Source organism: Acyrthosiphon pisum, chromosome A3, assembly GCF_005508785.2.
Source record: "Acyrthosiphon pisum isolate AL4f chromosome A3, pea_aphid_22Mar2018_4r6ur, whole genome shotgun sequence".
Taxonomy (NCBI): Eukaryota; Metazoa; Arthropoda; class Insecta; order Hemiptera; family Aphididae; genus Acyrthosiphon; species Acyrthosiphon pisum.
Genome location: NC_042496.1, coordinates 16,382,592 through 16,400,263, shown reverse-complemented (window position 1 = coordinate 16,400,263; position 17,672 = coordinate 16,382,592). Strand labels below are relative to the sequence as shown.

Genomic DNA, 17,672 nt, shown 5'->3' with positions numbered 1-17,672 from the left:
GTGTACTAATTTGTAAATTAGAGAGTAATGATAAGTACAATAATTCGTCTGTTCAGTATATAATGTAGGTATGTGTTTTGTGGGTAAATATGTACATATATGTACATTATTATACAGTTGTGATAAAATCGCAAAAATGTGTAGGTACCATTTATAAGCCTGTTGTATAATAAAATATGATGGAATGAATTATGATGATGACGTGAATACTGATAAGAACTATCGGGTTAATAATTTTTATTTTGTTCAAATAGGTATACACAACTAAATAATATGTCTAAAAACAATATTTCAAGTAATAATAGTATCATATTTTTATTCAGGTACGTATAATGTATACATTATACACTATATATATTATTGATAACCGTTCACAAATATCAATTTAAATTCCATTCATGCTCATAATTAATATAAAAAAAAAAGGAAAATCGCGTAGTTATAATAATTATATTGTTTAATATGTCCATATAAATAATAATTTATCTTTTATATCTATCACACTAAAAAATTATAATTCTATTTATACGGTCGACGAAATGCAATCTATTAGGCACTTAATTGTTTTTATGGAGTCGTTCAACGCATATTATAATACATATTTTATGCAATATGCATAAATAGGTTAGGTATTATATAAATATATTATAATAATATCTATACATGCTCGTAATGTTAATTTTGGCATCCTTATTTTTCAACTGTACGCTCATCATATTTTTCAATAAAGTAGTTTAAATTCTATTCCTAATGAACCATTCATCGACATTTGAGGTCATAAAAGGCCAAAATCCACGTAATCGCGCGTTTCGCATAACATTGTGGTAGCGCTGTTACGTTCTTAACTTTCTAAACTTTCGTCATTTATTAATAATATTGCTTATCAACCAGCAGACGTTAATCATCAAAATATTTCCGTCCAATGTCTATTTATTCAAATATCACGTCAGATACAGTATAATAATAATATTATGTATACGTTATGGAATTTGTTTTCGTATTAAACGGTTATAGAAAAATGTGCCTACATAAATATATTATACATAATTGGAAGAGGCACGTGTAAAATGTTTTCGCTTGAACGCCAAAAATAATTTTTTAATCGCGATACACGCTGAAAATTGCATGTTATTGCAGTAAAATTGCTGCAGTAACTGGCGCAAATTGCGAAAATACTTAATAATATCATACCATATTATCATATTTATTAGGTTTCCTTCGAACAAAATAATGCAGCGCGCATCTATTAAGTATTATTAGTGTTATATTACGCCGATTAGCGATCGGAAAAAATGCTAATAATATGAATCCATTGATTAGGTTAAATTGTATAAGTTTTAATTTTCCTGATTCTCTTTTGATTCATAATTATTACGTTCGATTATGTTCGCGATGGCCAATATTGTATTATGATCAATAATAAACAGTAATATGATCAAGAGTATGATCCCGTAAAAAAAACCTAAGTTTTAGAAAAAACAATTTAACACAAAAGAAATAGTTTTTTCTAAAGCTTAGATTTTTTTTTTTATAATATAAATTTAGTATAAATTTAATATTTTTTTGCTTATTATAATAATTAATAATTCATTTTTAAAACAAATTTAGACCATTTAAAAATATATATAGGTAGTGTATTATGTTTATATTATATAAAAATTACTAAAACAAGTTTTACATCTATTGAACACTGTTATAATATTATATTGAAGTTGGTAACCAATTACCAAAATATTTTAAAATTACTATAATTTAATATAATATAATTTTATGAATTATTTTCTATACGATATATTATAATATAATGTTTTTATTATATATAAGAGATAGGTTACAAGCCCATAGGTTTGTTATACCTGGTTACCTAATTGTTTGTTATCGTTATAATATTATTTATTAAAATTTAAAATACACACCGAGCATTCGTGTAATTATATTATATTATAATATGGGTCATAGGGAACCGAAATGTCTCGATCATAGCCAATAGGCTAATAGCCGATGCCAATGCAAGCTACAAAATATAAGACATACTAAAATATTATAAATTATATTATTATGAGTGACGTGTCTATTTGAGAAAAATATTATTTATTGCGACTCGACCACAATCATCGCGTACGCGTTTTCACTATTAAAAATGGAAGATAAATCATAAAACAAACACTTTCCGTCGGCTCGAAAATTGCTGTATTTTGGAAGTCCAGCGCCGTTCTACGAATGCATTCGTATCATTCGCTTTCGACGCAATTCCGTGCGCAACAGGACGCTAATAAAGTACATTGGTGGTGTGATGGGGGGGGGGGGAGGGGGCGGTCGTGGAGGGTTTATTGACTAACGTATTATTTCAGTTTTCTGAGTTATTATACAAGTATTGCGCATTTTCGCTATAATTTTGCCATAATAATATCGGCATACTTTGGCGCAAACGTCCCCCGAAAACGTAACACTGTAATATAACATTATTTTTTAAAACAGTTGAGGATTAAACTTTAAAATTTAAATATTATATTATTATGTTTCACGTATTCGGGAATCACCGGGTGTATTGAATATTTTGTTATGCGATGGTATACAACAATATATGTATTAAAATAATCCATGTCGATTTGCACTGCAGAGACACGTGCGTTATAAAATTTCCTATCTATATATACTACATTGTATTACCTATATATTATAATATCATTCGCGTATTAAACTTTCAATTAGGAATTTTTTTTGAAATGCCACAAATATTCGAAAACTTGAAAGAACTTCGATTGGATGCTATTTTTCAGGGGATTATACTTCTTAGATGAGTAATGACTAATGTGGACATTACGATGACAAAAATCGTACAATTTTTTGAGTATGACGAAATACCGTTTTTTTTTGCGAATTAATTAACCAAATATTTTTGTATTAATATTACAGTCATTATAATATTATGATATATCGTTATACAATTACAATGGGTATATTATTCATAATTTGTGTGTACACAACTTAGTTCTTACCGCTGCAGACTGCACTTGTTTTTGACACTGGGAATTACTTCCGTATTGTGCGTATTTTCTATACAATCTCTTTAGTCACCGACTCGAATGTAATGTATATTAATTATGTGCATATTGTAATCACTCGATTATATTTTTGAGATAAAAATGGCGTTCAGCTATATTACTCGAGACAATGTCGCGTTTATTATGGCGCGTATTGTTGTTGTGGTTAAGTAATTACTTTTAAAGTATCAACAATGTTCTGTGCAACGGATCGACTATTATTTAGTTAAGAGTTGAGAGACGCGTTTCTCTATGCGTGAAGTATACAAAACAAGTAAATGTATAATAAAATGAGACGATAGGGATTAAGTTTAATTTCAACACAAATCTTGATGCCAAACCAGTGAATATATTTTTTTTTTTTATCAACTAGATAGCAAAAACCAAATCAAGCAGGACATAACTTACCTAACTATTGGCAATAACGAGGGACACATAAAGCACCTATATTATAGGTATACAATTTGAAATCGAACAATTCGCTACAACTGCATTTGTTATTTATATGGATTTTATAGTATAGACCACCTCATCGCAACGATTAGATCTTAAATGCGTACCTGTCCGACTCCGAGCTCTTACCTATTTCTCGCTATAACACAAAATAATAACGTTAATGTTTTTGGTGCGGAGACTTCAATCAGTCGTATCCACCTATAATTTATAATAATAATAAATTATTTTTTTTAGTTTAATAACGCCGTAGAAAGGTTCAGCCAGTATAGTTGGTGGCTTTTTCCTTTGAAAATTAAAATTGTATGTATTATATATTTAACATTTTCATATATTTTGCTTATTGTTCTCAGCAGAATAGATTGTAAATATCGTATAGGAAAAAATATATAAAACAACAAAACTATAAATAGCATATAAATATAATAAATTGTAATTGATTTACAAAATATAATATTATCATTACTATGTCCAATAACATGATGACAGGACGAACGGTGACTGGTAAGTTCGGTTAAGTCTATAATATATTATAATATAAATGATGACTATATGGTGGAAGGGTCGTCGTTGTCGTCGGAGACTCTGGTCGCCACCATCATCGAGTCGATAAAACATTGTGAAAATTTCGCCGCTGCACATAATATTATATTATTATCGGTCGCACACGCGACAAAAAAAGTGGCTCCGAAGATTTTATTAGAGCCCCGTTTGCACAGTGCATTCGCTGCCATTCATTATTTTATTGTCGACAGCGACAACGACCGCCGCCTTTTTCTTGACTTTACTGAGAGAGAGAGAGAGAGAGAGAGAATTATATTATTATGAGTCAAACTCGGCCGTCGCATAAAAAGCGTTTGGATGTTTTTTTGTGTTTTTTTTTCCCCAGTTTCCTTTCACCCTCTCCTACCCCGTTACCCGCCGTCGCGTTCGTTGATAAACTGTTCTGGGCCGAGGAAAACCGTTTACAGACTGCAAAATATAAGGGCGGTGGCGGCGGCCGGCCGGCGGAATGAGACTGGAAAATTAAAATAAAACCGCATAAATCATTATGGTGTGCGACCGGAGGTTTTATTTTTCTTAAGTACGAAACGCACACGCGTATGTATTTGTGTGTATTTCGCAGTATATTTATTGTTTTATATACGTTATTATGGCCACGAATCAAAATGTAAAAATCCCTCCGGACGCGTTTTACGAGCAACGCCCACCGCCCGCGCGTCCAGCGATCTCGGAACTGACCCATCCAAAGCGACTTTTTAAGTGTCGTCTGCTTTATTATTATTATATCATCGTTATTATTATTATTATTATTATTATTATAATATACCGCAGCTGCAGCAACGGTCCTTTTCCGCAACGTTCGCCCGTCGACCGAGCAGCCAACACAGTGCGATATATATTTTTTCTCCATATAAATCACTCTGATATGATAATATAGTCCTTTGAATAATAATCATTGTTCGTTGTGCTCGACGCATTTGTTCGTAGGTACTTTGGCCGATCTACGTTCATTCTAATAATAATATAGTTACTTTATAATATTATCGATACAACGACGTGCGAGAAACATTATTGCGGTAGCTCTGCTCCATCTGCAGTTGAAGTATTTTTCATTCGAAGAGGGTTATGGTATTTTCGTGTCACGGTTGTTAGATTATGAAGTAAAAAAAAAAATTTAGATTCTTGGTGAAGCGATGAACGTATTGGTTTTACTATGACATGTTTAAGTGGTTTTTTTTTACTTGGTATATGTGATAAGATCCAATTCAATTTGTTATGTTTTACTCATTGCATTTGGCTAACCAGATGCCTATACTGTATTTGCATACTTGTACCTACATAATTTTTGTACCTTCATTAATATAGAACTTTTTAATCTGTTGAACGAACCTATTTAGCCTCCTAGACGTAATAATTTTTAAATTCCACCATAATTGTACAACCTACTAATCCCAGTTCCACCACTCGTGTGTTAGTAAAAGCGAGGTCTGATGAAGGAACACTGTCAGCAACACTGTGCGTTTGCGCATTTCGGTAAGTGTAGGTGCATATTTTATAACCACGATAATATACAATATCTGAACGTCGACGATGACGACGTAGGTACCTATATGAGCGCCACCGTAGAGAGCTTTATAAAATAATATTACACGTTTGGCATAAAACATGAGCATAAGTGCAATAGCATAGTATATAATATTATGGCAGTCGATATAACTTAAAGACACGCGTATAAGAATGCAGTACAGCATACCGTTGACAGTAAGTATATGAAATTTCTGCGGCAGGGCGGCCGTATAAAGACAGTGGGTGGTCGGTCGGCTGTGCTCGCGACATAATATTATATTATGCGCTTAAACCTCCACTGAAGTTAACCGCTTTGCCGCCCATAGAGGACTACGCGTTTCTCGGTAGAGTGTTCTCGGCGTTCGTATTCACCGCCCGTCGACGAAAAAGGATTGGCTAAGGTTTTATCGGAGAAATTTGGTTTCCCCCCCCCCCCCCCCCGGTAATAATCGCGCCCCCTTCGCGGAGTTTATGCTTACTGCATTATAGTAAATAATAATAATAACAAGATATTGAACGCGCGGGATTTTATTTCAAGTGACTGCAAGTGTCGGAACGGATTAAATTTCCCTTAAACAATTTCGGCTGGCAAGGGGAGGGGCGCGGCGTTTGTAATTCCGCGGGGAGGGGGTGGTCGGCATGACAAATTATTGTCTTTTAAACTTTGGACGCTTGGACGAGTCCCGCGTACCGAAACGCCCGCCGCATCACCGCCAAATTCAATAATAATATATCACGTGAGTGTGTATCTGGGGTGTGGGAAACACCAACGTCACGAAACCGATATCGCACAATGGTATAATCGAACAAAAATTTGAATTTCAAAAGTACACAATATACGCGTGTCGTTGTATATACGACCTAAATTATATTATGCGGGGCAGTATTTCATATTGGAACAAATTCGTATCGGCAGCTATATCGCGGGACTTTTGCGATATTATAATATTGTTTATCACTGCTGCAGTGTTATAGTTGTGTACGGGTATAGTGAGATAAACAACTCGTGACGTCTTCAGTCGGGTTCGCGAATGACCGCACACGATAGCGCCGAAATCGCACACGAAAAAAAAAAGAGATTTAGACGAATAATCTGACTGGTGGTTGCGACTTATAATATTACTGTCGACGCGTGAACATTGTAACATGATATATCGCATGTAGATTTGAATAAATTCGCCAAACCGTTTCGGGTTATTGAAGTCTTGCCGGGTATCTGCTGTCGCGGATTAAACACACATAATACAATATATATAGTATATATATATATATTACGATGGTCCGCTTCCCCTGCAGCAGACTTCGTTGACTTTTTTCCAAACCAGAACGGATTTTCGGCGGTGACATAATATTGTGTTTCGCACTGGTAGGTAAATATTACCCGTGTCGCAGGTACATCGTATTACCACCATCGTTTTAATAATATCATATAATACGTATAGGTGATTATTTGTGTTTCTGTTACACGAGAGTCGGACGGACGAGAAACATAATATAATATAATATACCTGCCTATAGGTATATTATACTAATACAATAATACGTTACCCATGATCGCATAATAGAAACGGTCGTCGCTCCGAATTAGATTATTTTTTAGACAGTCACGACATAGGTGCGCATTACAAAATATCGTCGTCGGGCGACGTGTAAAAAGCTCATTCCACCGCCAAAGGATGTAGTGGATACGTTTTTTTTCGTGTACCAGGAAACCGATTCGTGTCGCAGGCGCTGCTGCAACGCACTGAACCCCGGTCTTATTTGCATATTTTACCATAGTTAATTTCGAATGCGAATATTTTACAACTAGAGCGCAGGTTCTATGGAATAATACCGGTTAAACGAATTCGTTCGAATCACAATTTACAACGATCACGACGACTTAATATAGTTAATAAACGATTTTTTTTTAATACTTCTCGGGTATATTAAAAATAATAATCGGCGAATAAGTATAATATTATATAGAATATAATCGACACCCGATGCACAGCATATAGTTTATAATAATAATAATAATTATTATTATTATTATTATTATTATTATTATACTACCTATACTATTATTATTATTATTGTCATTATTATAATTACCAAAACTATTATCATAACCATTATTATTATTATTATTTTATAGCTATAAAAAAATAATGGTTGGAAATTTAAATTTAAAATTTGTTTTGTAAAAAAATTTACCACCATCATATCAATATTAATACCACGTGACTCATCAATCGTCGTCGCGCCAGATGAATTTTTAATTAGAAGAGCATATTATAATGTGCTGTTAAGACGTTGTACTCCTTGCTCCCATTTGCAATAATAAATATTGCTTTTAATACGTTGCAAATAATCAGAAAAGTACCAGTTGTGTGCGGTTGTCTCGACTGTTAACTTCATGCATGCTTTAATTTATTTTTTTTTCTTTATACGTTTTTAAATGAAAATTTAAAAACAAAAAATCCCTTCAAGATTTTGTGTTGTTTACTGTTGTGATTAGTTTTTATTTAAATTTGATTTATCCGGTATTCGATATATGAATTATTTATTCATGCAAAATCGTTTGATGTGTACTTGGAATCGAAAGGAATCCATCTATTCTATATTTCATTTTTATTTTGTAATTTTTATTTATATAGTAAAGCGTAATGCGTTGAAAAATATGAACTCAACCGCGTTGACATGTCTACGTTTAAATTAATTATAGAAATATAGATATACTTTCCTTATAAATAATATATTTATATATATTATAAACATTATATAAAATCATATAATATTGTTTAATGACATAAGTAGTTGTGTTAGCCTTAAAGAATCGTTTTCGCTGTGTACATAACGTTTGATGAAAAAAAGTTTAATATTCATGTCTGAGAACTAATTAGACCAGTTTTTGATTTATGATCATTCATGAACTTGTTTAAATATTTTACGAGAAGACGCTTCAATTTTTTCGCTTAATACATTCAGAAACGTACTATAACCGAAACATTGTATTTTATTCCCATCTAACAAGGCCGTCGGTCCGTCGGTAAAGCATGATACGCCCCTCTGGCAAATCACTTTAAATTTTGTCATGTTTGTTAAAAAAAAAAAAAAATAATAGTAATAAATAATACCTATATATATTATATAGTGTATTACAAATCTCATTTAGAGCTGAACTACAAAGTGTCCATATCTCAATTTATCAGTTTAGATTCAAACGAGGCGATGATTTTTTGGTAAAGCGTTTTTAAAATGATAATTTATCATATATTTTTAGAAACAAAAACATGTATTATAGACTCGGTGCGGGTAAAGATTTATAATGGCACACATTATTACACATGGGTAATGAAATGTATATAATATATCATAATATACTGCATGTAGGTATTATTCGATCGGTATTCACGAAATCGAAAATTTGTATAGAGGTTAGGTGCGTCTATTATTCGTCATATAATAATAATGTATTTGAAACAAAAATGATATTGAATTCAAAAGATAAACGTATCCCACGCGTATATCGAAAGCGTATATTATTATCATATATACGTATAGTGTGTATGGGAGCACATTGTGTAGAATAAATAGTGTACGACGGCGTATACTCGTAGGTATATTATAATAGGCAATAGAAAAATAAGAAAAAAAAATTAAAAAACGTTCCTTGGTATAATATAGCGGCTAATGGCTATTATAACACGCACACAAAAAACGCACCGTGTCAGCTAAAAAGCACCGTCGTCTTCGTATAATCTCTGTCGGACCGATTACTACCGCTCCTTCTCGTCCACTCTTCGTCTTCCTATGCGCAGCTTCTCGGAACGTCAAAACAGCCAACCGAGCGCATATCTATCTAACCCTATAGGTTTACGTGTGTGTGAGGAGTGAGGACAATCACAAATAATAATGACAATAATAAAAAATAATAACAGTAGCATAATAATATAATGATGATAATAATAATCTTTGGATGCGATTTTAATCGCATGATTCGTATTGTCGTCCGCGCGAAAGGTTTATTGTATACATTATATTATTATACATACATACACCACACGTATATTATCATAATATGATATTGCTACGCAGTCGTTCGCACGATTCGAATAAGAACCGCGCGAAATAAAATATTAAATAATGACAATATTAATAATAAAAAGGACAAAACAAGTTGTATATTATTATCATGCCGAAATCCACGCTTCGGGCGTTAGTTAGCATTACCGGAGCAGTGCAGTAATTGAATTTGTGTGGGTTTTTGCTTTCAGGTTGACCAGAGCAATGGACCGCTGCCGAATAATCGCCGTCGCCGCCGCCGTTTGGCTGCTGTTGCCCGTCGGGATGTTCGCCAATCAACTCAGAGGCAAGTTTTTTTTTTTTACAATTTTTTTTTTTTTTTTATCGTTATTATTTATTCATATATAATATATACGCTCGCGAACGCGTGTGTGTGTTTTTTTTGTCAAATAAATTGTTCGCGTTAATAGCCAGCCGGTCGCTGCGGAGGATTAAGATTCTTCTTTTTATCCTTCTCCGGGTGTATTATTATTATTATTATTATATATTATTACCAATGCTATGTAACAGAGCACATGTCGTCGCGGCGTTTCAGAAAAGGGTAAAGTCTCGAAGGCAGCTCGAAACGGAGAGATGAAAAAATTGCACGTAATTTTTTATGCTCGTACGATTATGTATACCTATGTATAAATATAATTTCTCGTCGCATACACGTTTTTACATAATATTAAAACCTTCAGAAAAACATGTACCATTTCGTGGAATATGAAACTAAAAATGAAGGTAATTGTAATTTGCTAAAGCAAAAACTTACAAAAACGAAATAATACAAAATAGAAAAAAATATTGCCGATAAAGAATCAATAATCTTGATGTTATTATAGGTACGTTTCGTGTTTTTTTTTTTCAAATTTCGAATAATATTGTACCAATACTGTAATGTGCACACATTATAATTTGTTTTTTTTTTTTACCCGTTTTACAAAAATCACTAATGGAGTATTATATAAGCGACTGCGCAAAGGGCATGCCACGGCGTACGATGAAAATCGAACATTTTTTTTTTTTTTTAATGGCCACAATGATGTTTAGTGGAGATAAAGGTGGGTGACGTCATACTTTATATATATAATATTATATACAATATCATATTAATATAAACGTGCGATTTTCCACGGATCACAAGTTCGTTTTTAGACGAGATGAGTAATACCTCTTCAAACAACTTTTTCGGCCAATGATGTAGTCTGTTTCTTAGAAATTCGGTGATGAGCACAAGTATATTGGTGCGCAAATCCGACACCAGACCAAAGTTGTATTGTTATTATTATACAATATAATAGGTATAACTAGCTTGGCGTTCTATTTAAAGATATTACATACTATTAGTTCGCTTTTACTGAACTTTAAAGGAGAGCAACGCCTGATCCATTAACAGTTGTTCCACTTTAATGTTTTAATCGATGTATTAATATTTATTGTAAAAACATTCCATAAAAAGCATCCTATCGCTTTTGCAAAAAATATTGTTTTACCTAGTTAAATTTAACTTAGTAAATTTAGGTATACTCATTAGTCTTAAAGCTTTGGGAGCATATAGTAATATTATATTCAATATAATCATATTATGATAAATGATAACATAATGTACCGTTTTCCCAAGTAAATAATGTTCAATCAGCAAAATAATACCTAATAGATTAATAAAATATAACAACTATTTTTCCTCATTTTAATTTTAATAAGATAAACCAGGAAAATGTTTTTGTAAATAGCAATGTTATCTTTATGCAATAGTTTTAACAGGTTTATTAGCAGTCTATAAAATATTCATTAAAACCTAACTACACTATCATATTATTGCCATGTTTTCTCAGTCTCAATTGCAATATTTATTTTTAAGAATTGAAACATTTAAAAACAGCAACTTAAAATAAACATTACTCATACCCAGTGAGTAGTATTATATAATATGATGCGATTTCTGATTATTCATAGTAAAATAATAGTTTTACATTTTTGTTTGATAATAATTGCGATTTTTTTGATTATTAATTGATAACCAAATCTGACCTAACCTAATTTTGGCGAAAACGTTAAATTGTAATTTCAACTTGAGATTAGATGACATATTATACGATTGAAATTCAAAAATAACAATACGATATGCGGTGCAGGCACGTGTTATCCGCGTAGTGTACGGATTACAACAATATCAATAGGTATTATGTAATATCATCTTAAACTATAACATTTTAACTATATAATCACTGTATGTTATAATAGTACGGTAGGTATATGAGTAATAACCGCGGTTGTGTGACTGTCGTCGTGGTTTCGTCCGATGTACACACTCGCCGCGCACATAAGTGCTGCAGGTCTAAATCGAAAATAACCGTTTTCTGTTTATTTTTTTCTTCCTCCTGTATATATTTATATTCTCGCGCACCAACCCAACGGATCGTTCATTCCGCAACGGCGTCGGGCGTCTGGATATTTTGGAAACGGATCAATGACATCATATAATATAACATTATTATCGTTATTATTATAATTATATACTCGCGCCTCAGTCGTCATCCAGCGGTGACAACACTACACTACAGACGTATAGGGACATCTCACTCGCGGCCATTACGACCGGGAAACGGGTGCCGAGAAATCCTTTGCCAACGACGCATTTACATAAGTGTTTTACTAACGTTACATGGTATGCGTTATTATACACGTGACATATAATCTCTGTGGTGTATACGCGATACCTATCGTGGTGGAGCTCGGTTGGGAGATCGCGACTTCACACGACACAAACGCATTATTATTTATAAGTGCCGAGATGCGTCCGCCGAAACGAAAACAGAGTTTTATTTTTGTATATGGTAATGTACGCATCGTCTTGCAGATTGAACGCAGAAGAGAGGCTGACAAGGCAAAAGATTTTTTTTTGCTATAGGTTCGTCTTCATAGTTTGTTCTATTGATACATTTGATCGTGACATCCCCGCAGAGAATACGACGGTTTAACAATTTTCAATCTCGATGAGAAAAATATGTTTAAATGAAATAGTCCATCGCATATCCTATACCGTGCACACAAATTATTTACTGTCTCCAACCGATTAATGTATTTTATCTTACATTTTAAAGGAGATAGTTTAAACGGATTATAGGTATTTGCAATGTACTGTATCCAATACCTATATATAGCTTCATACTTTGCATTTTATTGAGTGTCTAATTAAACATTTTGAAACTAAAAATATATATATAAACGTAATACACATCTGTGCAATTCAGCTACGGTATAAATACAGTAACTATGATTCTATAAGAAGGGGATGTATTATATCGTATTTATAATAATGCACAATAAGTAATTTATGCTGTAGGTATACAAATAGGAAACAACCTTTAAAATGCGTTGTGATTGGTGAGTTGAGATTGACGAGTGACCGACACCCACGGTATCTGACATCTGCAACCTGTCAGATTTTCATGTTTTGTGTTTGACGGTATTAGGTATATTATATTATAACATGTTTTTTGTGCTTTTTTTATTTAGTAAAACTACGGCTTTGCACGCAATTTTGGTTTGAATGATTTTTACCATTCAATTTTACGTATATATAACCTATAGGAATTATAAGTATAGGAATTAGACATATTATTATTATTTTAAAGGTTACCAATACCTATGTTATTTGGTACCTGTGCAACCTGCAGTGATGTGCTTAATAATATATAATATAGGTACATTATCAATATCGTTAAATATATTTACTTCATTGGGTTGGAGAACATTTTTTTACGTGCGACGAAAACCCAGTGAATATAACCAGGCTAGGTATGGTATAAATAGGTGTGGGTACTTATTACAGAATACCTGACCTGACCTGCAATATAGTATTATGTTGCTACAAGTATTTATATATATATATTATTGACATGTCAAAAATTCCGACCCCGATTATTATTATTGGCGTTTTAGGGGTGCGCGGAAAGCGGTGGGGGATCGATTAGGTTCTCACGGTGCATCACTGATATTATGCGCTGAAGGTTGAAAGGAAAGTTAGGACCTATTTATATATTATGTGTGTGTGTGTGTGTGTTTATAGGTGTGCATTTATACAACAGACCTAAATCATGTTCTCATTATCTATATACATCGTATAACAATCCTATACGTAGGCAGGTATTATGTTATATAGACCGAGATTTATCGGGTTGCCGACGACCACGACGACGACGGATGCCGACCAATAGAAACACAATTCATTATATTATATTATATTATTACTATCGCGTGCATTGTGGTGGACGCGTCGTCCGCGCACCCGAAGTCGGAATACTTGAAAGTTCCGGTGGAAGGGTGAGTGGGGAAAAAAAATAATATTATATTATTAATTACCGAATTCGTCACACCCTTTGTGCGCGCCCCGATACGGCAGAGCGTACCTACACAGGGTAACGCACTATACATTATTATATGTAGTATGATCCTGATACCGTGCCGTGTACAATATTTAATTACGTTTTTATTCTATTTAATTAACGACGACACGTCGGGTCCTTTTTCATTTCCTCGAGTACCTATACTACACCGGCCGCCGCACACGCACACACATCATATACGCGCTCACATGACCACTGAGAGAATAACAATTATTATTTTTATTATTGTACGACGAACGGGCCGCATAAAGGTATATATTACTGTATTATTATTATATATATATATTATAATGTGCTTTTTGACGTCCTTGCCGCGCAGAACATACCGACGCGGACGTCACACCCAACCGCTGCAGAGATTGAAAGAAAAAAAATAACATTTTCTTCAAAAACGAAGTATATAATAATCTCGCGGGACCCTGTTGAGTGTATAATATACGTTTGTAACATAGGTATATTATATACCAACCACTATATAATACTCATATAATAATATATATGTGTGTTTGTCTGGCGTTTAACGTGCGCCGCGCTCATTGTGCGCACATAATTACGCCGACAGACGGACAGACAGACATTGTGCGGTGTCGGTGTGTGTGTGTGTTATCGGTTCTGATGAAATCGCCGTGATAAATTTGAAGTCTTTACTGCACGAGCCGGTCGTACGAGACCGGCCAGCCCTCCGCGTGTGGTTGGCAATGCCAATCCTTTACGACAAAATGGCCGACCACGTCGGACTTGGGTAGGTCTTGTAGCGACCCGACAAGGGACGACGACAATACATGATAATATAATAATAATAATACGATATAATGTGTCGTAAACTCAAGTCTCCACCGCCGCGGCCGCCTCCGTCTACACGGTGCGGTTTTGGTGTTTCCAGCAGATCTCCCACATCGCAAACTGAAACACAAGAAAAAACGACGAAAACAACCTGCGCGTCCTACGCTATATATACGTTTCGTATAACAATATTTTATTCGAAATAATGTTCGGGTACGAGTGTTTCTTCAAATATTATTATATACGTCTCCGCGCAGTAGTATACGAAATGCGTCGAAAGTATATAATATTGTAAACCGCTTCGTCTGCAGCAAAAAAAAAAAAAAAAGTGTATTGATATAGACTACAGACACATATAAAATCGACATCTATTTACTATAGCATTGTCCTCGCGCACAATGGCATAAACGTTTTATTGCATATTAAAATGAAAGCCATTACACGATTAAGTCGTGCAATTTTGTTTTTATATAGAATTCTGGTTGTTAAAACAACATAACACACGCGTTAACGATTCTCGTCAATTATTGAATATGCATCGGATTTTTATTGTTAGCCGATAAATCACAAATACCGTTGAAAATAAAATAACAAGTTGTCTGTGTACATAGTTTTAGTATTACTCTCTACATAAATAACCGGGCGTTTATGTCACATTATTCGGAGACAATTTTTAATTTATTTAACCCCGAATAACATTATATAAAAAAAAAAAAAAAAATTGAATAAATGACCGTATTTGTTCAAATTAAGTTGTAACGATATTGTAATATTTAAATCAACATATATTATTTTTTACGACCATTTTGATATTATTCAACTGGTCGGAAATAATATTGTGTCCACTCTATAAATATATTACGGTCGGATAGCACAGAGAAGCGTACCTATATCATGTTATGTAAAGTATATTATTTTAAGCGTTTAAGATTCTAATCAAATAAATGACATATAAAAATCCTATTAGGTTTTTATTATACGTTAACTTATCATATTATATAGGTATTACAGAAGAACTCAAGGGCATCAATGAGTCGCGGACGTTTCGTTTTCTCGCGGGTGGTTGTCTATCTTTGAGTAGGTACTACGGTTAGGTACTACTCATATACCAAATACTTGGTGGATGGTCGAATCATAGTACCCATGTAATATTAAATGTTTAATATATTCAGTAATTGGTTTAAATATTTTACGATAGTTAACATAATATGCAAACTATAAACGATATCGTATTTTATAATAATTGTATGGCAGTTATTTGCTGCAGCCATTTAGTTGTATACACTTGCCACCGCCCACGGAAATCCTCTGCAGCAGTTATCCGTGAAAATCGTCGTTACTTATTTTAGAATACAATTCATTTGAAATTGAAAAATATTTTAAAACTAATTTAGCTATATCATGGATTACTACTTATTAGTGTTAACATTTTGAACTTGCAGTCTATATGATGGCATATAAAGTTTACTTATTGGCATCTCCTCTCCACCGAGTTATACCTATACGCATATTATCATACCTATATAATATCATATATTAGGAGCCGATCCCTTGTTTTCTGGATTACTCGTGGAGGTATTGTTGACGGTGTTTGTAGGGTTAGGCAGGGCATGGCAACATTTCTGGGCGTAGTCGTATATACTGCAGCACATCATTAAAAGATAGTTTTTAATCCAAATTTTTATTATGAGGGCATTCATACGTATCCTAATAAAATTTGAAAATGTAAATTTAAAAACCAACAAATACTCAATTCACTCGCACGCAGGACTGCTTGCATAGCGGGGATCCTTTGTTTTACTGAGACCATAATTTATGTCGAAAATCACCCCGTCGAGTAGGACGCTTATTATAAATGTGACGAGAACGACCTCGTGGAGTATACCTATATCGTATACGATAAGTACTATTATGAAGGTAAGATATTAAATATATATATATATATTGGTTATACGATGGACAGTGGTGGTGGTGGTGATGGTGGTGGGGGTAGGGTATAAAAAACAGAGAAATAGTGAAAAGGTAAACGGCAATCCTCGTTTATATATTATTATATAATACCACCTACCTGTGTGCATACTGCGTGTGCACCGCGACGTCTTCATCTCTCATCGTCGCGTTTAATCTCTTTGTGTTTTTTGTGTCATTCGGACGAACCGTAAAGTACACGACTATATAATTAAACACACACGAGTATATTAGTAGTATTATATAGTATAGTAGCAGTATGCCAGTGTATATAGTAGCAGTAGTAATATAATAATCTCTCCGAATCCATCTGTACACATTTTACACATTACGTGTATAGGGCCCGTCGTTTTACGATTATTATTGTATACGACCCGTGTTAGTTATTATCGTGTCCCTATATTAGCCATTAGGGTATATTATAGTCTCCGTGTCTGTATAATAATATTATTATTTTGTGTGAGTGTGACCATCGTCATTCGTATTATGTACCCATATTATGGGGTGATGATGTGATGAGTATGATGCGTGTCTGTGTCACAGACGTGGTGTAGCCAGGATTTTTGAAAATGAGGAAGGAGATAATATAAGAAAGCTCATAAAAATTGAAATCAAATATTCATTAAATTGCGTAAGTATTATATGTGGCTTTAACCATTGAAGACCGTCTTATACTTAAATTTATTAGCGATCTTTACAATATTTTTTTATAAAATGAATTATTAATCATACATTAAACTCATTGGAATAACAAAAATATTTATAATATTTTAATTATAAATTTATATTATATATATAATTAATGTTTCCAACTTAAAACTTTTACTCTCCTAGGAGAGTTCTATTCATATTCCATATTCTTTTTTCTTTATTGTGATATTATTCCAAACCCCCT

At 33.3% G+C, this 17,672-nt stretch overlaps 1 protein-coding gene across 1 annotated transcript in view; it reads left to right on the top strand.

The window, feature by feature from the left end:
* Positions 1 to 17,672, top strand: part of LOC100165439 (BMP-binding endothelial regulator protein) — a 68,474-nt gene that overhangs the window by 10,523 nt on the left and 40,279 nt on the right. Inside the window, exon 2 of the mRNA XM_001942534.5 lies at positions 9,827 to 9,921. Within this exon, the coding sequence (XP_001942569.2) occupies positions 9,840 to 9,921 (82 nt within the window). The 5' untranslated portion in view covers positions 9,827 to 9,839. The remainder of the gene's footprint in view (positions 1 to 9,826; positions 9,922 to 17,672) is intronic.